The 22,791-nt window shown below is 40.5% G+C and overlaps 1 protein-coding gene across 4 annotated transcripts in view; it reads left to right on the top strand.

Moving 5' to 3' along the window:
* The first annotated feature begins 9,354 nt into the window (after nt 1-9,354).
* LOC145446363 (uncharacterized) overlaps nt 9,355-22,791 on the top strand; it is a 79,145-nt gene continuing 65,708 nt past the window's right edge. Inside the window, exons 1-27 of one of the 4 annotated variants that reach the window (XR_013917276.1) lie at nt 9,355-10,253; nt 10,321-10,384; nt 10,901-11,146; nt 11,210-11,449; nt 12,750-12,941; nt 13,550-13,765; nt 14,021-14,230; nt 14,298-14,492; nt 14,548-14,667; nt 15,386-15,484; nt 15,545-15,631; nt 15,701-15,891; nt 17,105-17,294; nt 17,353-17,484; nt 17,773-17,931; nt 18,332-18,553; nt 18,613-18,816; nt 19,184-19,337; nt 19,621-19,700; nt 19,765-19,918; nt 20,240-20,322; nt 20,379-20,532; nt 20,606-20,688; nt 22,135-22,288; nt 22,343-22,425; nt 22,485-22,638; nt 22,698-22,780. Coding sequence is in view for 3 of the 4 variants with exons in the window: in XM_080324630.1 (XP_080180756.1) it covers nt 10,321-10,384; nt 10,901-11,146; nt 11,210-11,449; nt 12,750-12,941; nt 13,550-13,765; nt 14,021-14,230; nt 14,298-14,492; nt 14,548-14,667; nt 15,386-15,484; nt 15,545-15,631; nt 15,701-15,891; nt 17,105-17,294; nt 17,353-17,484; nt 17,773-17,931; nt 18,332-18,553; nt 18,613-18,816; nt 19,184-19,337; nt 19,621-19,700; nt 19,765-19,918; nt 20,240-20,322; nt 20,379-20,532; nt 20,606-20,688; nt 22,135-22,288; nt 22,343-22,425; nt 22,485-22,638; nt 22,698-22,780 (3,949 nt within the window). In the remaining variant the exon portion in view is untranslated. Of the gene's footprint in view, nt 10,254-10,320; nt 10,385-10,900; nt 11,147-11,209; nt 11,450-12,749; nt 12,942-13,549; nt 13,766-14,020; nt 14,231-14,297; nt 14,493-14,547; nt 14,668-15,385; nt 15,485-15,538; nt 15,632-15,700; nt 15,892-17,104; nt 17,295-17,352; nt 17,485-17,772; nt 17,932-18,331; nt 18,554-18,612; nt 18,817-19,183; nt 19,338-19,620; nt 19,701-19,764; nt 19,919-20,239; nt 20,323-20,378; nt 20,533-20,605; nt 20,689-22,134; nt 22,289-22,342; nt 22,426-22,484; nt 22,639-22,697; nt 22,781-22,791 lie in introns of those variants that run through there. The other 3 variants (XM_080324630.1, XM_080324632.1, XM_080324631.1) reach the window with 3 other exon arrangements.

The following is a 22,791-nucleotide window of genomic DNA, read 5'->3' as shown; positions in this document are numbered from 1 at the left end:
TCACATGACGGACGAATGGGGACCATGTCTAGTGTCTACGCTTGTATTGTTATTAGAGTCGGGCACAATGACCAGAGTAGGCAACTAGGATCAGAATCGAGTAGTAGTAGTAGTAGTAGTACTGAAATTAGATCACTTAGATGCTCCTGGCCTTCCCTATACTTTCGATGCATATTTTATTTTCAATTTCTACATCATGACGTGATACGCTTCACTACGTCTCAATATCAAAGTAAACCGAAAAGTGTTATGTACCCTATACGTATAATATGAATATATGTATTGTGGGAGCAATAAGACAAACAAAACTATAAACTTTTGCTTTAATTCACAATTTTCTCTATGTCTGTGAGGTCCGTGGACATATCAGCATGCGACACAATAGCAAGCGACACTTAAGAAGCATGCGATACTTGAGCCTAGCGAGTTTTAGCCATGGCGACGCGTGGGCAAGGGGCATGTAGACACATGAGCACATGGACGCATTAGCATGGGGAGGGGACACATGAGCAATGATCAATGAGCATGTATTGTATATACACGTGAGCAATCTGAGCATCGCCACACATCAGCACGGTGACACTTTTGTGTGTGCCACTTAAGCATAGTCACACACAGAGGTGGTCAGTAACGAAGTACTTCTACTTTTTCGAAGTACTCAAGTAGTTTTCCTCTACCTCTGGTACTTACTCAAGTAGATAGAGTTTTCGCTACTTCTACTTCGTAATATTTTGTGATCTACTTACTTACTTTTCGCTATTTTCAGTTTGTCAAGTAGAAGTAGTGTAACCCTCCAATTAGCAAGAGAAACTGGGGAATTCTCGGGCTGATTTTACGGGGTTTTGAGAAAATTTAAGTCAAACCCAGAATTTCAGTCGCGCTTCACACAAAGTAGATGTGGAGACAGAAATATGTTTTCACGAAACTTATATTATTTAGGTAGCACGTTGTGTGGTTCCCTTCGCACCGTATTGTCGCCCATATGACATATTTCATCACAGTAAATATGGCCCAAACGTTTGAAACTACTGTTTCGCAATCTAGCATTTACCCATCATATCGTAATGCGACACTTGAGCATGAGATAGTTCAGCGTAATTAGATTTACCGGTAGAGCTGAGTGAAGTGTCTTGAAAACGGGAGGGCCCGTAAATAATAATTAAACATCTTCGGGCGGGCGGAGCCGTTGATATGACTTCGTTACATGATGTTATTTCGTGACTTCCAGTCTGTTATATCAAAAAATATAGAATCGCCCAAACGTAGGCTTCTAAACTAATTAGTTTTAAGAGAGGCACACGATTTCAAATTGGTATTTCTTCACTGGCATAAAATTTTCCCCAGCGGGAGGGTATCTGTCTTGTGAGGTCCAGATTGCAAAGACAGGAACATTCGGCGCCAGTCATTTAGGCGCCTATGGACAATTAAACCTATATGTATTTTGTATATATAACGAAGTCTTTGGTCAGCATAAGGGCATAGACCAGTGGTTCCCAAACTTTTTCGGTGTGAGGGCCAAATTTAGAATTTCAGAGTACGGTCGGGGCCGCACGAATACTACGGCTATGAAACGGACCCAAACAGGCATCATGGCTATTTCGGAGTAGTTTTATTGCCCTGGCCCTGTACACTGTTCACCGCTACTTATCTGCTGCATTGGGTGTCCGTTGAGTGAATCAGCTTTTCTCGCCTAAACGCGCGAAGCGCGAGAAATTTCTCTAGTTTCATGAATGAATCGGTCAATATGATCGGTAATTGCATGTATTCATTGTATTGCTATCAATTTTCATCCTGTCTCTGTTCACGTAATCTGATATACCGGTAGAGCTGAGTGAGGTGTGTTTGAAAGGATATAGGCCCCCTCAATAGTAATTAAACATCTCCGGGGGTATAGCATACCCGTAGGCAGGAACGTAACAGCACTTCGTCAGGAACCCGGGCTCCCATAGGGTGATAAGCTGACCCCGCATCACGTTGTTCGCTTTTGCTACGAAATTAAAGTTGCACTGTTTAGTGAGACAGCGCGACGCGCGAATATTTCGATAATTCATGATAAAATCGGTGAATAAGATCGGGAATTGCATGGTTGTCCTCTTTGCCCACGTAATCAGATTTACCGGTAGAGCTGAGTGAGAGGTGTCTTTAAAACTGCAGCATAAAAGCAGTTCTTTACGGCCAAGGCTTTCTCGCTGCCGATCGTTCTGACACACTTCTTGGAGTCACATGTTACATGGCCTAAAACTTTATATGTCTTGGTGCGTTGTGGTGCGGTCATGGCCAACGCTGATATGCCCATTTCTATAAATCTTGCGTATTTTTTCTTGGGGAAGAGTACCCAATAATCAAGACATGTGGCGAATTGAAATCGTTGAAAAGGTTGCATAAATTTTCAAAAAATACTCTATAATTTATGCATATCACGAAATAATTTTGGGTCCCCTTCGAGCTCGGCCCCCCTCAATTAGGGGGGTTTGGGGTGTGGCAGTTACGGCCCTGACTATAGGACTACCAATTATGCTGCTTTTAGCCGGCTAAGCAGTATGCATCTCGGCGTATTTAACCGTGAGTCACGTGTTGCACATCTTGTTACCATAGGGTTACCATACGTCCTCTTTTAAGATGATTTGTCCTCTTTTTTGATTTTTTTAAAGTGTCCTCGGAGGACGCCCAAATGTCTTCTTTTTTGAGATTTTGTCTTCTTTTTTGAGGATTTTGGTTACATATAGGGCCAAATTCGACTGATATACATTAAGTCAGCACTGTAGGAACGCTACGGCGGCTATTTCGGGAGCTGGACCGGAAAGTTGACCTTTTTGTTCAGTCAACCACCTGTTAATGTAAAAAAAAAACTGTATTTTCCGGGAGTTGAGCCTCTTTTTCTTTTTTAGTCAAGCGACCACGAAGTGGGAAAAATTTACCATTTTTTTCAGGATTTTCCGCCGGTTTTGAAAGTTATCAATACCTATTTATATCTATAGCTACTGCTCGTTCAACTGGAAAGTTAGGGCACATTGGATTGAAACAGCAGTGACGTAACGTTAGCAGTCTATACTCACAACTTTCCTGCAATTCTATAATTAAAAACTACAGAGGCCAAGCCAAGCAAGAGTATTTTATAAATATAAATTTTATTTTTTGTCATAAATCGATTTCTTAATATATTTCGGGGGCCGCAAGAAGGCTATCTGGGGCCGCGCTTGGGAATCACTGGCATAGACCTTTTCGGCCAAGGTTTTCTCGCTGACGATCGTTCTGGCACACTTCTTGGAGTCGCATGTTATATGGCCTAAAACTTGATTGTATTTATTGGTGGGTCGTGGCGAGGTAATGACCCAATGCCCAATAATAAAGATAAATGGCTACTTGAATTCCCGCGCAGCGGGAAAAATTTTGAAAAAATTGCATACATTTTCGAAAAATACTCTATGATTTATGCTAATTCACGAAATAATTTTGGGCCCCCTTCGAGTTTGCCCCCCCAAATTAGGGGGTTTTGGGTGCTGCAGTTACGGTGCTGCACGGGATCAAGGCCCACCTCTTCAGTACTGATAACCAGGGCTTTGGAGCAGCCGTAAATTTAAACTTCTCCAGCTCCGGCGCTCTCTTGTATCATACATTAGCTCCGGCTCCAGCTCCCGAGCAGCATTATTACCCCTGCTCCGGCTCTGAAATTATCGAATGGGCCTGTCTATATCAGGGGTGGCCAACCCGCGAGCCAAATGTGGCCCGCGAGAGGGCTTTGCGTGGCCCACGAGGTAATTTCCTATTATAATATCGAAAATGAATTGCTCAGACTGTGAACTTGCAATGCCAACCAAAAATTACAATTCTGGCCACGACACTTGGGATGTTGATGACTAAAATATCAGTTCCGACGCATTGGCCGATCCAGGGTCCAGTCACATTTTCAGTAAATCGTCGTATACATTACAATAAACTATAAAATAGTAGCGAAATGTTTCTTCACGCTTCACGTGTTTAATGGTCACACGATTTCTTGTTTGGTAGCCTACCCCCTACTGAAAATGAAAAAAAAAACGGCTAATTTACCCGATTGAGGCTAACTGTATTCGCAATTACGTAGAAAGTATTTTCGCGTTTGCGCTGGCATAAAGATCGTCGACAGTGAAATGTATTGGCACAAAATGATTGTCGCATATTATCGGAGACCTTCGATATCGATGTTGGCCAGACGCCGAATAGTCGTTTCCTTGCAAACTGAGCCTAGCGGGCGGTATACAATAGACCCGCAATACTCAAGTAATAATATTATTGAACTAGTTTAGGCTATTTATAAACTTAGAAAATTTTCCCGCTTGGCGTGGCTAGTGAACCGCGCACTCGTTCGTCAATTGCATGTGCCCCTTTAGCCGAAAAGATTGGCCATTCCCGGTCTATATAGATTACTAATCTACCCATAGGTTAGTTATCTATAGTAATCTAGACTAGAGTCTGTCAGCCGTCAGTAACATCCGGTGTAGCATCGAAGACATAGGTGCCGCCGTGCCGGCTTGTGACGTCATACAGAATACTCGACAATTTTCGACAACATCATAGTTGCACTAGAACGCACTTTACTCTATGCCAGTGGTTCTCAACCGCAGATCCGCGGACCGGTGCCGGTCCGCGACGACATTCCCACTGGTCCGCCAGGTATATCACAATTCTATGCCCTAATTTCCAGATGCAAGGTTGAAGGCTTGTCCATTGATAAAATAAATAAAACATCCAATTTTAAACTGATTCAGAACTTCGCGAGGTAACATTAGGGCTGGAAACATGTTCCTTGTGACTTAAAGTTCAAGACGTGTCATTTGGCGACATGCGACCGACAAGTACAGCTACGAGCTGCATCATCGCTAAACAGTGCAATTTGTGCGATCGTTCGTTTTCGATTAGTTCATTTTGTGCTGGATTGTGACTGGGGCACCCGAAACCGCCCAATTGGAGTGGGGCCGAGCTTGAAAAAGTTACAAAATTATTTTGCGAATGTCACCAAATGTCTTGCTAATTAGGTGCCCTTCTCCGAGAAATACGCATAATTTCTAGAAATAGGCATTTTGACGTCAGCCATTACCGCGCCACGACGTACCAACACATATTGAAGATTAAGCTAACATAGGACTCCGAAAGGTGTTCCATAAATTCGGTAGCGAGAAAACTGATTCAGTCATGAATGATCGAAAATTTTGTCTATTGGCGCGATTAAGTGACATGACCTCTCTGCTTACACTGAGTAGAATGAATGTGATCGCAAGTACTTGTGAAAACATCCACCAACTGTGGGGTCAGGGGGCGAAGTCACCAGAAGTTTGGCTTATCGCCCTGTGGGTGCCCAAGGCCAACGTTTGTGGGGGTGGGCTGACGAAGTGCTCTTTCGGCCCGGATTTGCGGATGGCTGGTATAGCTGCTGTATGGTGTTTTCCTGCGACACGCATTGTATTCGTAGTTGCCAGAGTAGCCTGCGTACGGAGTCAGTGGGCAACGAGCAAGCCGTAGCACGACAGGGTGCTTGGTTCGACTTCGAAACGCTTCTTCTCTCGATATTATCAAAGAGATAAATATATTATTCGAATTGGCGCCTTCGGCGCGAAAGACTGTAAACGACTCTCGGCGGTAGCACGTTTATCTGGACAAGGCAATTTTACCTCGACTCAGAAGACTCACTACCATAAAATCACATGGATGCGATCATAAAGATAATTAATTACGATCAAAACCCTCTAAATGTCACTCACTAGCACCATATAATTGCAGAAAACGGTTGCATACTTCACATTTTGGCTTCATTTCAATTTTGAAAGTTCACCGGTCCGCCAGACCTTTTTTGAAATTTTACCGGTCCGCGAGGTGAAAAAGGTTGAGAACCACTGCTCTATACCATTGCTGTGCACAGCATTAAAATTCAAGCCTGCTGTTCAATTATGATAAATCAGCAGATGTGGTTGTTGCATATATAATAGCATCTTATTAAATAGGTCGGAGCCGGAGCTACTCGTCAAGTAACGGGCTTCAGCTCCGGCTTCGGCTCCGGCTGAATTTTATGTAGAGCTCCGGCTCCGGCTCCGGCTCCAGCTCCGGTGAAAATGTACGGCTCCGGGGCTCCGGGCTCCGGCTCCGGCTTCAAAGCCCTGCTGATAACCCTGTCTGGCAAAACGAGAGTGAAGCTATAAAAAGAAAGACCCACACAGCACTGTTGCGTCACAAGGCCAAACTCGATCACAATCCAAATTTCAAGGTTGATTTTGGGGGTTCCAGGTCCACGAGCAGAACAAAATTTATGTTTCCCTAATCAGTAGAGCAGCGGCTTTCCATTGATACCAGTTTTATCGAATTTATCACTCGGTAAGCTGATCAAAAATGGCCGTAAACTTGCCTTTGGTCAAATGGAAAGTATGTCCTAACTAGGGCTGGGCAAAATCGAGTACCTATGTGATTCGATTCTGAATCATGTGAAATGCTTCGAGTCGAGTCGAGTAATCGAGTATCATACATTATGACGTCACAACATAATCTAATATGTCGAATTTCAAATATGAACCTTTTATGCGACCACAAAGACTATAATTCCTGTTATCCATCACATTAAAAATACTTCGGTATTTTTTCGACCATGCCGATTTCATTGCACTTGGTGACAATGTTGTGGAATAATCATGACTTCGGAAATGTGTTATTTCTAGTAACGTTCGTAGCTTTGTACTATATGTTTGGTATGCTACGATACTGCCAATCAAGGCTCCAAGGCTCCAACAGCGAAAATTAGTATCGAAACTATAATTCTGGTTGATAAATTAGCTTTCAGTGGCGTGGAGAGTATAATTTCGGTACTCGAAAAAATCGACTTTTACTACTCGACTCGAATCATTAAAATTAATACTCGATTCAGATTCGAGTACTCGAATCATTGTGCCCAGCCCTAGTCCTAACCCAAATGCAGTGAGCCGTTCAGTCTCGTTGTGCCCACACCATATAGGACACTATGGCTCAAACTTTTTGCTATTCACATCCGTACGGACAGTCGTAGTGGGTGCCCCATCCTATAGGGAAGCCAAATATATATGTTAAAATTCGGTACTGGGTGGAGGGGGGATAGACTTCGCACGGCGGACAGCCCTTGTGGTGTTCTGTGCCATCACTGTCATCTTGTGAAATTGCTGCGCACTAAATTTTCTAATTTCAGAAGCAGAACGGCGCCGTGGGCTTACTACACGCACGGCAATCGCGTGTATTAGTGCTGTAGGCCTATAGTATGCATTTGCATGCATAACAGATGGCATTAGCTGAGCTGGGCTGAGAATCTAATAGAAATCATCATTGTGACGTCACACGTCTCGGTCACTAGTCGTACGTCGACGTCGATCTTAGCAAGTGGAATTGATGGGCGGTAGGCTCAAGATATGACCTGTACGTGTACGTGAACGCTGTACATTCTTTGGGAAGAATAGCCTACATATACAACATGTATGAGGTGTATCGGCAGTCCGATAAGTCAACATAGGCGCCTGTTACTTTATCTTTGGAAAACACAGAGCCAAGATAATTCGAAATAGCAGTCTGAATTAGATACCGGTAGCTACGGTAGTTCATGCCGTTCATGATTATCAAGATATGGGTAATCTTATTGCTGGCGACCAGCGCGCAAAATTTACTAAGCTTGTCTCCAATCGGAAGCTAATTTCGCACTGACTCCGAAAATATAAATAAAAATCTGGTCCGAACACTATGGATCGCCAGGAAATTGGTACAGTGCGGTACGGTACGGTGGTAGGGCAGTGTGATTTTTAGCATTCTTACCACAAAGTTATTTATTACACACTATAGTTCGGTATTATGAAAGATCTGATAAAGCCCTGGTGAAATGATTGCACCATAATTTTGTACCTTTATTGTAGGCTACCATGCAATACACCTTGGGGTGGACCGAGATCACTTATGATGCGTACGTTCCCCCAATGTCTTTCCTTTATACCAGGGGTGGGCAATTATTTTCCTCCGCGGGCCAAATGAGAAGTCGAAAATACGTTGGCGGGCCGAGTAAAAATTTTTAGCTATATTCTCCAGCTTATTTTAATTTTATTTCTAAATTACACTGTTAGTAAATGCTGCTCAGTGAATATGTTGATATTATAGGTAATGAGAAATTGACGGTTAATTAAAAATATCTATTTGCCGTCATGATTGGAAACAATATTAAACATGATACATCATTAACTCTCTTTAAACCCCTATCCACGCTCTTCTATTAAGACTCTAAAACGGTGGTTCTCGGGCTTTTTTAGGCACGCCGTCCTTTATTATAGTGAAAAATTTCGCGCCCCCTTATCATGATAGTATAAAATATTTTAAAAATTTAACCAGAATGCTAGCAATCTCAACGGATAGTTCGATGGCATGGAAGGTTCTGGCCGTTGATGAGAGAATTCTGTAATATAAAAGTCGGAGAATACTAAGAGCAAAAACAAAATGCAGTGGATAAATGGCGCGAAGCGCGAAAAAATTTTCAATAAACTTCGGCTTCGCGCCAATCTTCTCATGCTTTACTGTCCCCCAGTTCGAGAACCACTGCACTGAAATATACAAACAATAGGACAAAGCTTGTTTTCTTGGTCGCTACCTTCCGAGCAGTGTGCAGCTTAAACAGCCTTCATGTTGAGCGAAGCTTTCAGTTTTCCTGATCTTCGCTCTCTCTTGACCGAGTGTTTCGTGTTTTTGTCATAAGACCGACTTTACCTAATATCCTTAATCTCGGCGACATGCTTGGCAAAAACTAAAAGGACGGGTTTACCCCTGACTCCAGTACATAAATATTTAGTGCTCTAGTCTAAACGTGAACCTTCTTTGAATTTCAGTTTCTGGCCTTCTTTTTTGGCATGTCCGTTAATCCTTTGTGGGTGATAGATATGATAAGTCTTATAGTAATCGCGAGCACTGATTGAGTTGTTTTACGAATTAGGGATTTCGAAACGTATCACGTAACAATTTGAAAAACATGCCGTATAATGCGCAATGTGACATTGTCACAGTGATAATGACAACGAAGGAAGTTTGAACTAAATTATATGGAAATAGTGATTTCTTGTGACTTCAATTGCTACTCATACTTTGCCACATTGCCTTCATTTTGAATCTGGATTACGCATGCGAGTTAAGTAGGCAGCGTAATCGTGGCATATTAATGAACAGGCTTCAAAGTAAATGAATTCCCTGTTCATTTGATACAGACTATTGTTTTATTCATTCAAGATGCAAGTTTTATGTTTTGAATTCCAAGCAACCTTTCGCGGGCCGCACAGAATAGCTTCGCGGGCCGCATTTGGCCCGCGGGCCGCACTTTGCTCAGGTCTGCTTTATACCTTGCCACAGTCAGTAAGGTACAGGACTATAACTAGGGTGGATGTAAATTTGTTAGGGGCGAACTGTGATGACACAGATCCATTGCTACTGAGTGACCATATGTGACATTGGAAACCTGGAGTGAGATGAAAAATCTCATGTTTTATTCACTGCAATAGCATTTTTAAGACTACCGGCATGGCAGTAGCAACGCAGCTTGGTTCCCAAATCTACAGTATGAGGAGAGAGATCAGTTATTCAGATCTGCACCATTGAAGTGATTTGATAATAAAGATGTGATAGAACCTTTAGATAAGGTTATCAAGTCAGCAGTCACCACCCTTTATTTTCTCCTACAGTCTATCCCAAAATGCTTGGCGCTTAGCGCGGAATCCACGGATACCAGTTTTGGTCTGACCCAGCCGGGAGTACCATAATTTTGTATAATACTTCTTGGCCAAATCCAGTCGTACTGTACCAAATATCACACAGTACCAATTCCCTGTGGATTCACTACATACGGTATGGTCCCGTCAGGTTAGAGATCTGTAGTACGGTACAGGTATCCATGATTCTACGGTACCCAGGCAAAATATGGGCTATTGAATTACCCATCATTCTTTTATTTTCTGTCATCTAATTGCAATCAAGTTGCAAATTCATTGTTTTATTTTTCGTTATTTAAAACAATATCTTACTTTAGGACTCGTGTGTTGGCAAAGTGATTTCAACTCATTATGACCTTTCACTATACTGTGATCTTGTGGTGTTTTGAACTGATAAAAATGTTAATGACTGAATGATTGATTGAATGAAACTATGTTACATTGTTATGTAGTATTGATTTATCGATAGTATTGCCTCAAACATTATACTGTGAGCAAAAGGAATGAGTTATTAGATTCAAACTGCGAAAAGTAAGTATATATTATGTACAGTTCAGTATTTATAAGTGGGAAGAGAACCAAACGTTTGTTTTATCAGATGCCAAGACAAACCTACCATGACTTTTTCATGTTATGCATGCTTGCATGCCGATTTTATTCAAGTGAGTACTGGTAGTAGATTATGGTTTGACATTGCAGGGTGTTATCAACTCAATGGTTTCAGTTCAAAACCGTGAACACTATATACCAGTGGTTCTCAACCTTTATTTAGACACGGCCCCCTTTATGATAGTGAAAAATCTCGCGCCCCCCTTATCATCATATCACAAAATCCAACCGGGATGCTAGCAACCACAAGAGATTGTTTGATGGCATGGAAGGTTATGACTGTTGATTAGAGAATTCAAAAATATGAAATTTGGTCTATATACAGAGAAACACGCATGAATTGGAGGTAAATTGAGCATAGCGCGAAAAAATTTCAGTTGATCGCTTCTTCGCGCCCCCTTCAGATGCTTTCATGCCCACCAGGTTGAGAACCACTGCCATAGACCGTTATATACACTTATTCAATGAATGTTCAGTATTGACTGATAAAATATCCTTTTAAAAGATATTTCACACATTTAGGCTAATATGTTATAAGCATATCTTTTACCTCCTATTGACCATTTCAGGTGATGGCGCTATGTTCAGTTATATTGCCACATGTTCAGGGATTCCGAGTGGTAATGATCGGCATGCCGGTGGGCGGTACAATTGTGACAGAAAAACATCCCTTGCCTCTCGTTGTAGTTATTTTTGTGGTGTGGGTTCGTATAACGCTAATGCAGATGCATATAAGGAATGTCATGCAGTGTTTGACTTGGAATCAGACAAGGTCGCCGATGCCGTCTGGTATGGCATTGACGGTTATTGCACTCGTAAGTTCAACAAAATCAATAACTTACAATATGGCATATCATTATATCATCTTTGAATTCCAGCTTTATCATGCTGGGAAATAACCGGTCTGTCATCAACTACATCAACATGTGATAGAAGGCCGTCAAAAAATCGATTTGGCAATGAAGTAGGCTACCCAATTAGTACAGTCTGCGCAGCCCCATGTCCATTTAACCGCGGGATAAGCAACGAATTCAAGTGTACCTGGTCAGGCGGTTATGAAAGCGATCCTATTTTGGGAGAAAGGGCGACATGGGTTTCTACAGCCAAGAATTGTTTTCGTAAGATGTTTTGTTGATTTGTATTTTCATTTTGTTAATTTTTTTTATTTTCTCTGTAATATGCGACTGGAATTGTTGTGACGTAAGAGAGGGTGGGGAGTTATTCCTCATTTTACCATTTCTTTTGTTAATTCAAAAATAAATGCACCATTAGCGTGTTGATCAATCGCAAATAAAAATAGAGCCACATTTGGTTGTAGACTGAGCACTCCTAATGTAGTAATCTAAATCTGTAGAAAAGGCCTTCATTACAAGCATTTGGGTACGATAGTGTCAATGTCTATTCACTGATAATGTGCAGGCTAATCCTTTAACCCTAACGAGGTGGGGCCATATTTTGCAGAATCGACCTTCACTTTTGAAATTATCACCGTGACCCCACCAAGACTTGAATCTGGGCCGTTCCAGTTTAAAAGTGGGCGGATTATAAACCTCTACCGATTCCACCCTTGATCGGCATCCCATGACCTGTCTAAGGGTTTTGAATAAGTTTAAATAAACAAACTTTTCCCCCTAAAAATCTCTCTCTTTCCCAATTTTCAGAGCTGACCCTTAGGATGGCGCCAGAGAGAGAAATATGATGCTTCAGTGCGAGCCACTGTTGCCAGGTTTCAAACAAACCGTCAACCATGGTTGTAAACCGCGCGGTTCGCCAGATATCGAAAAATGGAAAATACATATAGAATTTAGAAATGGGCGTGGTTAATGAGGGGTCATCAAGGTCAAGTTTATGATCAAGACTCCATCGGACCCCAACCGTTCGGTTTATGGCATAAAACAACGCGATATGCTTTCTTTCGTCATATCCAACCATTTGCAGGCATAGTAAACTTGTTTTTGACTCATATGCCGTCTGAATTTGCACTTGAACTTGACCTAGATCTTAAAAATCACTGAAGCATGACCAAAATGAACAAATCTCCTTCCGAAAACTCTTCAGAAATTGTTTTGATGTTGTGAACTGTGAACATTTACACAGAATGCGGTACATGTCGACTTCTGATGTTCTGGCAGATATTCCAACAATATTCCCCACTCTGAAAATATCTGGAAATTTTAGGTGAAAACCATATTTTCATATAATTTTTTTATTTTTTTTATGTTTACAAACCAAAATTTTTGCGTAAGGTACCAAATGTATCGGAAAAGTCTCAGCTTTTCAAAAAACGTAGTACCTGATGTCTATGGCGTGTCAACATGGAGAGATTGGTGTCGGAGACATGCCATATCATATATATGATACACCCACTTCGTAAGGGTTAAATGCCATCTCGTGTTGCTTGATCTACTCAATTTTCAGCTTCTCCTTGCCCGGATCCTAATTTCATCGATCCCCATGCAACCTTTTCTTGCACCGATGAATATAACATTGGTTCGTACTGCGAAGTTACCTGCAACAGTGGTTTTAAGAGACTTGCATCGGAATTGATCATGTGTTCATATCAATATGACGGAGCTGCTGACTGGTCCCCCCCAATCATTGCATGTGTATGTAAGTGTCATTTTGCCTTTTGTGTTAAAAAGAGCATCTTTTACATTGATAATTTTAATTTTAATTTGTAAGTATATGTTGCAGATATTAACGTTCAATTATTCTCATGGAAATCTTAGCAAGTGTATGTGCACATTGCTCATGTTGTGCATGACATTTGAACTTTCTATGGTAGGTCTATGATTCATATAGACATGGACATAAATCAGCCAGGCAGCTGCTGATTAAGCTTTTTATAGAATATCAATTGATATCAACTGATATTCTACAGCCTCATCAGTAACTGCCTGAGTTCTGCATGAATTACTATATGATTTTACTGAATAACATCAAAGTTACGAGGTGTGGGGAATCAAAAATTTTTCTGTGCGACTCCACTTCCAACTCTTGCCAGATTCCACATCACTACTGCGACTACCACTCTCTGGCTCCAGTACTTTCGTAGATGCTTAGTCCATGACTATATCATAGTATTGGGTTGTCAATGCCATCTAATTACCAAAAGAAATACGTTCCTACATTATAGTTTCTGTCAAGACTGCAACTTATGAAATTGTCTGTACCATTTTTCATGATCATGATCATCATGAACTAAAATTTCATTGCAGCTGGCATAGGTACATGTGACTTCCACAAAAGTTCTGGAAAGACACAGTACATATATTCAAATTTGAACTATGTGGGATCTGTGCTCGCAGTTTCCTGCTCCTCTGGTTATACTGTTCACGGACCGCGTAATCTAACATGCAGTGAAAATGGCGGGAAATTTGTGTGGCGTGACAATGCTAACTTCTATAAAGACGACACTGTTGGAACATGCGTCCGTGAGTTGGCTACCTTGTTCACCATTTACTGATAATTATGGTATCTTCAGAAACCATTCTATGTTGTTAGCCTGATTTAAAGTTGCATAGGATAGTACATCTATGAAGTTTGCGGCATAGTAGAATGGTAGATTCGTATTCGTGCATTGTATATGACAATGGACATATTACGAAGCCTGTTTTGTCATGCAAAAATGCTGTGAAAAGCAGCAATTTACTATAGGCCTATAGTTGAAGTCGCTTACTTTCATACAGCCGCGAAATGTCCCAGTCTGGAATCATTCAAGCATGGGGTGAAGGATGCCTGCAGCGGTAGTGATTTTGATGACGGAATTGGCAGCCTTTGTGCATTTGATTGTCCCTCTGGTTATTTCGGCAGAAGGGATATAATGTTGCTATGTATATACAGCCCGAGTAATTCGAGCTTTGGTGGTCGGTGGTCACTCGTAAAAGATGAATGTGCTAGTGGGTTGAAGTTGTTATATCATTCCCTCGAGCATCACAACCTTACAGGTTCCCTTCTTCCATTTAGTACTATCTTGTCCTTTATTTCGATTGCCGACTTCAAAAATAAGGACAGCAAGATGTGAAGGAAGTAGATTTCGTCACAGATGTCATGTAACATGTGACGGTGGATACGAAGTTGATGATGACACACATTATATTACTTGCACGGGCACTAAAATGAGTACGGCATGGAGTGGATCTATGCCTAATTGCATTACGGGTGAAGATTTCCATATCTTTTGGGATTCCACAATGTAATCAGCTGATTAATACAGCCAAAGTTCCTGCTCCATATACAACAAGGAGTGCCATCCTCCGTGACGTACATCTGGATAAAACATATCTGATTTTCAAGGATCTTTTGACATGGGGACAGGCTGAAGAATATTGTGAAGGTCAGAGATTTAATTCATTCTGTGAAAAATTTTTACTGATAGTTAGTAATATGCAGGGTTGTAATGACTCGAGTCAGGACTCGACTCAAGTCCGACTCTAGTCCTGATTTTATGATGATTTGTCTTGAATCGAGTCATTTTCTCAAAATACGGAAATGACTCGACTCGAGTCATTCTGCGTATTGACTCGACTTGGACTCAAGTCATTGCACATGACTCGAACCAATTCATATGACTCGAGACTCAGACGGCCAGTACCGACATCTCATTGTAATTTCGAAGAATAGTAAAGTAACCACACTATTGTTACTACTACTTGAATATGCGACCAGAAACTGCTAAAAGTGAGGAAAATTTGTATATTATAAATGCTAACCACTCGATATCACTAAACAGTTATAAAAAGTGGGTTTAGCAAGACTTTAACTGGAAACTGAGCAGTGAACACAATGACTTGGACTCGGACTCATAGTCATAATACCATGACTTGGACTCGACCCTCTGATTGCTGACTTGGACTCCGACTTGACTCGGTGGTGAATTAAAAGTGACTTAACTTGACTCGAGTCAAAACCATAAAAGTCAGATTGACTTGTGACTCATAGCCTTGTGACTTGGTTACAACCGTGGGAATATGAGTATGCTTGAGGCTATGACGGGGTAACACCATAGTAACTTTTAGTCCAGCTCCAAATATTTCATATATTTCATCTTACAGTCATTTATGGGACATTGGCAATGCCTAAATCCTCAGCGATTCATGAATGGCTTGTCAGCAAAATGTCAACAGTTATGTCTGATCTCAATTCTGCGCAAGGTATAGAAGCTACATACCAATGACATTGCATATCTCTCCTCTTTGTACGTCTTGTATCAGGTACTTGGATTGGAATGAATGACAGTGGAACTGAGGGTCGTTGGGAATTCGTGGATTCAACATTAGTTAACAAACCATTTTCCATCAGTTAGTGTTGAAAATTGAGAATTTTATTTTCTTCCAGCTCGGTAGACGTCTATAATTATCCTCACCTAGATTTTACAATTGGGGGTAAACTCAGAATGTACTCCTACAACATAACTTATCAACGGAAGAACTATCTTCTATGGGCCTACACGGAATTCTGCACATACCTGGAATGTAAGGCTCATTGTAATGCGATGTCTGGTACACTGCCGCGTGTTGAATCCAAGGAAATCAATGATCTATTAACAAACAAGACTAAGGTATGTGCTTCTTTCAGGGCCGGATCCTATTCTTCGCAAATTAAATTACATCTATTCGATCAAAATAAGGACTTCAAGTAGAAGAAGAAAATTACATGTTGGAAGTATATCTGGATAGGCCTGAGTAACTTTTAAAAGGACTTGAGGGTACACAATACAAGTAGTGATGGTTATGCAGTGTATCAATACATTTGTGGTTGTGAGGATTTCACTCATAAAATTGCTTCTAATAGTAACCATACAATCAGAGAAACCTACTATATTAATGACCAGTCACTAGGGCTGGACACAATGATTCGAGTTGCCTAGTAGAAGACACATTGCCACAAAGTGCAATCAAATGGGTGTTTTTGAAAAAGTACCGAACTAGAACTAAAACTAGCATTATTTTGTTTATGATCATATACAAGGTACACATTTGCACTTTCTACATCATCGTACTGTTATGACGTCACAGTGAGTGATACTCGATTCAACCTGAAGACAGGGTTGTCATGACTCGACTCGAGTCACGATTTTCTGATGATTCCACCTGACTTGATATTTGAGAAAATGACTTAACTCGACTTGAGTCAATCTGTGTACTGACTCGACTTGGACTCGAGTCGTTGCGCATGACTAGAACCAAGTCATATGAATCGAGACTCAGACGGCCAAGACCGACATTTCATTGTAATTCCGAATAGTAAAGTAACCACACTATTGGGATTTCGTCTATTGGTACTGGTACTTGAAAATGCGACCAGAAACTGCTAAAAGGGGAGGACAATTAGTATATTATAAATGCGAACTATTGGATACCTCCAAACAGAGTTATAAAAGGTGGGTTTAACAAGACTTTAACTGGAAACTGAGCAGTGAACACGATGACTTGGACTCAGACTCGAGTCATATTACCATGAACTGGACTCGACCCGCTGCTCACTGATTTGGACTCTGTAGTGAATTGAAAATGACACGAATTGACTCGAGTCAAAACTATAAAAGTGAGATTGACTTGAGACTCGTAGCCTTTTAACTTGGTTACAACCCTGCTTGAAGCCAAATTATTGATTTGCCCAGATCTTCAAATGACCAAAAGTGGTTATTTTATTTTCGACCTCTGAACATAATGGTATGTGTTGTGATTTGATAAAAATTTCTGGTATCTAATGGTTTACGGCATCAATTTTCGAATTTTATCCCATCATACATATTCTACCTCTCTAAATAGGAGATGATCGACGATTATGAAAAAAACAATTATTACTTGAATAAACCGTATCATCACGACAAATTCTACATGGATGTTCAAGCGATCAGTAAAGCGGATTTCGTCCGAGGCGATTTAATGAGGCTTTACATGTATTCGTCGTGGTATTCTGCCAATGGCGAGTCATCTGTAAAGAGATTGGGTCATGCCAGTATGAGCATTTTCTATAAACTTTGTGTCGAGGGCCCTCAAGCTGTATTTTACAATAGATTATGAAAATTGGGAACGAGCCGACACAGAGCCTAACGGGTATGACAATGGAGAACGGTGTGTTACTTTGAATAAGGAGGGAAAGTGGACCGACAGCCTCTGCGACCTAAAACTACCGCTAATTTGCGAAAGTACGTTTCTAGTTCAGAGTCTCCTGGAATGTGTCCTTCATCATTCCATGTACCGGTACATTAGACAAGTGCTTGTCAACCTTTTTTGTCGGAATGGTAAACTCTTGAAAGTTATACACTATATAGCCCAGACCAGGAGTAATGCTTAAAAATTATCCCGAGTGTCCTGATTTGGAAGCTGTTGACGAAGAAGTTTAACACAGTGATAATCTCTCGACCTGACTGACATCATTCGTTTATTTCATGTTTAGACAATTTATCGAATGCTTATTGGTTATGCGTTTATAGTTGCCGACAAACCATTTGAGAGATGGCGATCGAGTGGCAGTGCAGAGCAGGAACCAAACGACATGCTAGGCATTGAAGATTGTGGTGGCATTGTTAATTCTGATGGGATGTGGAATGATTTTAAATGCGATCGTAAACTACCTTTCATTTGCGAAATTGGTGAGTATTCAATCCATGACAGAGCAAGGGAATATATTTCTGCGGAATCGCTATGTTTCTATCAACTTGTGCAAATTCTCTCTCTATATATATATCTACATCTTATCCAGAGGTGGTCTGTAACTAAGTCCTGCTTTTCGGAGCTCCCAATTAGGTTTTTCCTACATGTATTACTTACTTGAGTGTAATAATTTTGTACTACTTTCTACTGCTACATAACCAGTTTTAGGCAAAAGTAGCCCTAGAAAATACTTACATTTTACTAACTTGGAAATTGACACTTCTACTCGTACTTGAGTAGAAACTTGGAACATTTCTTCTGCTTTTACTACTTGAGTACCAACAATGACTATTTTGACCACCTGTAATCCTATTTTTATTTCACCGTTCTCATTCTTAGCTGATATTGAGTGTCCAAGGATTCCTGTAGAGACACTCTCGCCTCAAACCTCATTTCATTGTGGAATCTCTAACGACACTGGGAAGCCGCGGTGTGAATTTTCCTGTGCTACTGGATATAAACTGTCTATTGATGGGGCTGGCACAATTGATTGTATCGACATTAGTGGGGGTCGGAAGGGAGAGTGGTTCCCTGGGATTCCGACTTGCGTGGTAGATCCAGGCAAGTATCCAAGTCAGTTAAAACTCGGTTGATTTTGAATCGATGTTTCTTTTGGGCAGGATTAAAATGTTCAGACGATCACCTAGCTCCACTGCTCCCGGGCGCTAGTCTGACGTGTACATCAGCAAATAACCTCAACTCCGTATGCACTATTACTTGCCCCTCCGATACAATACTTAAATACCGGAGAGACACTGCGACTTGTAAAGTAACCGATTGTTTTGGGAATGTTGGATGGAGCGCCCCATTTCCAGAATGCCTATGTATGTTTTTGGATATATGAATTCCGTATAACACCTGCTGAATAGATGGTCAGTGTCAGAGTGCTTTACCGAGCACATTTATTGGCACTTTTTGCACTACCTTTGTGACTTTGATTGTAGGTTTCAGTTTCAAAGCCAGAAATGCCTGCTTGTTCGATTATATCAACTAGATAGTATTATATGAATTGGGTCTGCAATGATATTTCGAGTGACCCTATTTCCATTACTTGTCACAACTGCAACAAAATAGTATCGATTGACTTGGTGTTGTGGCTGCTTTGACCATACTACATTTCATATTATGAATATTTCAGCCATTTCCAGGTGTTGTTCAGTTGATAATCCCAGCCAATTGATTTCTTAACAGCTCTGCCACCAGAATGCTCTGGTAGTACACCTCGTCGATTGAATTGCTTGCATATAGCGTGGGTTAATAGCGGGTGTGAACTCGTCGGTGCAGCAGCTCCTCAAAAGATATATCATACCAGTTCCGGCACATATTTGAAGTGGCTTACTCACCAGTGAGTTGTTCTGATTCACTGAATATTTGAGCTTTATGAAAGAGTTAGATTCATTTACATTCTTAGCATACATTCCTTATATGTATCCTCTTCAATTCTTGCATTACGATGCGTCAGAGTATGAGCCTGTGTTGGAAGTAGGGCTGATGAGTTGTGTTTATGCCAAAACGCTCACACGACTCAAAATTTCCATACAGTTAAACAGCGTGGAATCTGATAATTTTGTAATCGTGATCTTGAGATCTTAACATCACAGATATTTCACAATCTATTTTTCACACAGGCAAATTATCGACACTTTTCGCAATTTTGCTAATGCGGCATATGCTGGTGGTAGGGGTCGTCAAGCATGCTGGGGCTATGGTAATCTGCCGCGGTTGTTTCTTTAACGGCCAATATATGTAAATTTTATGATTATTTTTGCAAGGCTTTCCAAGCAGTTGCGACACATTCCATGGCGTTCACTCAGCAGGATGTTTGGAGGCAGTGTGGAGGGACGGTGCTTGCGCGGTTGAAGGTCTTAATCACCTAAAGGCAAATTATCCTGAAAAATATTGTGAACTCATGTGGACTAATTTGTTGTGAGTATTGTAGTTTAGCCTGTGCAATCGATGATACCGGTATGTATTTTCAAAATTTCTTTCATTTGGCTCTGCTATATCTCTCAGTGTTTATGACAAATAGAAAAAGGAAAGCCAGGAGTACTTTCGTATTGAGTTTACGTAGTTGATACTCTGTTACTCGTCGCTTCTGATATTCACTTATCTTGCCGGGTCGGAAAACATAAAAACTGAAACACCATTGGTTACTAGAAATGAGGAAATTTCGTTGAACTATATTTATTTTAGTTCGTTACCGTATCTCAACCTTAAATTTTCTGTCAATTTTGGTTTCGTTTTTAGTCAAGCGAGTGAATACGTCACATCATTATTATATGACGCTCTGGACGGAGAACCAAAGGGACAACTGTGTTGTTACGGAGAAGGTATGTTTTACTGATTGAGTTTTTAAAATATTTTCTTCAAGCATAGTCTGTTGTAGTGCTTCCGAAAGGTTGCAAAGTTCGTTTTGGACCCCATTCCATGGATTGCATGAATTCAATTTGGTCTGATGCCTTGTGTTTGGATGAAGGTCAACTGCATCCATCCAAGTTGAGCACAACGGATTTTAATCGTTACATGGCTCGTAGCGTGAAGTCAGTTGCCGTTTCTTGAATCCATATGTATCTCGTCTATCGGTTTGGTTAATAGTTCTTGATGATTTTGCAGACAAGTGTTGGCGGAGTTCAAAACCTTTAAGGAAGATGCTGACAGTGGAAATGCTGGAAGGCAAATGGATTGCTTCGGTCTTGGTAATAAGACTTGTTCACTTAAATAGTAAACAAAATTAATTCAAATTACTGATAACTAAGGCGATTTTTTTTTGACATGTCAAAATAAGTCAAAATTTTGTCAAAATTGTAGCGCTAGGTCAAAATTTGTCAAAATTGTTTACAAAGTCAAAATTTCTTTGACCTCCGCATTTTGTTTTTATCGTAGATTTTGCACTTTCGGTGAACTTATCATTTGATATTTTACAGCTTGTAGCCTACTTTATAGACCTACCGTTGTAGACGGCCCATTTTGAATCATAAACGGTCAAATGAAACAAATTGACATGGTGTTATGGTCAACGTACCACAATATCCTAACTGATGCAAGACCGCTTGGGCATTGCATGGTTCTTATATCAAGAAGAGCGTGATGAAAAATTGTGATGTCGACAACATTGTCAGAATGAAGCAACACGGTGTGTCACCAGCAGTGTACGCACAACTTCAGTGTTGTCAGCCAACCACTGCTGCTGTTGAACGTTCTTTCTCCATTCTTGGCAAGCTACTTAATAAAGACAGACACTTTCTACCCGAGAATGTAGTATATTTCGGTCTACTACAACAAATTTTAATTATTTCCACCATGATATGTGATGTAACTACTGGAATTTTTCATAGGGCCAGATTTCGTACAAATACTAGTTTTTCATGCAAAAATTTGTCAGTTTTGAAGTCCAAAATGTTTTTTCAGGCCAAACTACTTTGTAATGACAGACAGTTCCAATCAGAAATGAAGATAAGTAGTACAATTTTAACATTTTGTGCGAAAAAAACTAATTTACATACATGAGGTCAAAATTTGGTCAAAATTAAAGTTTTTTTGGGTAAAAAAAGTCAAAATTTTGATTTGCTAGGTCAAAATCTTCTTCGCCCTACTGATAAGTGAGAAGGAGAATGATATACATATAATCTATGCACATTTAATTTACACGGAAATTTGAATTCTTCATTTATAATTGATCAGTTGTGATTGTCATGTTTGAATGGGTTTGCGTTATCCCATAAAATTCTCTAAATTTATTTCATGAGTATTGTCAAGCGTGTGTTCCAATATTTTCACATACTTTCTGCAGCTGTCTGAAAGAGATTTTAGTAGGCAACATTTACCTACATTTTGCAGCTTGCAGTCGTGGATCATGCATTCCCGATATAAATTTTTTAGGCTCAAACTGCCTGAATAATAAATACTCTTGATTGATATGAACAATTAAATCTTCATAATGGAGGACTTGATAATCCTGTGAAGATTAAATTCAATTTGCATATCTATTTATTCTGCTGAATCAGTGAATTATATGTGCATGATACTGTCATCTCATTTAAAGATATATTGCTTGTAGTAAACCTCGGTTTGGAGTAAAAGCCTGTGATGTTCGGGTCAATCTGTTTGCTTCTTTGCTGGTCCATGCTATCACTTTGGTTTAGCTCTGCCGGGGTACTGCACAAAGTATTACGGCCCTCACCCTATTGATTGTTTGGTGACAATTTGGTACTCCGCATCTTGTCTGACGAAAGGCGACCATCATCCCACAAGACTGTCTACAGAACGTTTAAGGGAGTATGACACTTGGGATATCAGGTTGGAACCTGCTTGTTGGTATGCAACGTTTTCTTGACGAAATCTGTTTTTCAGAAAACTAAAAGACCATTTTCGGTCAATAAACGCTCACGCCGAGGACGGTGATCTGGCGAGTCAGACTTATTGTTATGGAATGAGTGTGTAAACTTCCAATGTCAATGGAACGCAAATCAATTTTTCACATCTTCTGTTACAGTGTTTCCGTCAAAATGCCTTACTTACCGAGGTCCGCATACAGTGGGGTGTTTGGAGACTATGTTTTATGAAGCACTTTGTACGCCTGAAGGGACTTTCCACCCCAGCTTGAGATCAACAGCCGATCGCAACAGGCTTGACGGGATGAATCTCAGGTGCAATCAATTCCAATGTTTAGCATTATATATATATAACCTTAACCAATATACTTAAGGAACGTGATAGCTGAATTTAATGCATTGAAAGCATCGGCTGACCGAGGAAATATTCCTGATCAAGAGCGCTGCTTCGGGATGCGTATGATCAAT

Source organism: Botryllus schlosseri, chromosome 9, assembly GCF_051294905.1.
Source record: "Botryllus schlosseri isolate E-star chromosome 9, Bs_hap1, whole genome shotgun sequence".
NCBI lineage: Eukaryota > Metazoa > Chordata > Ascidiacea > Stolidobranchia > Styelidae > Botryllus > Botryllus schlosseri.
The sequence above is the reverse complement of the archived record's forward strand: the minus strand, read 5'-3'. Positions and strand labels throughout refer to the sequence as shown.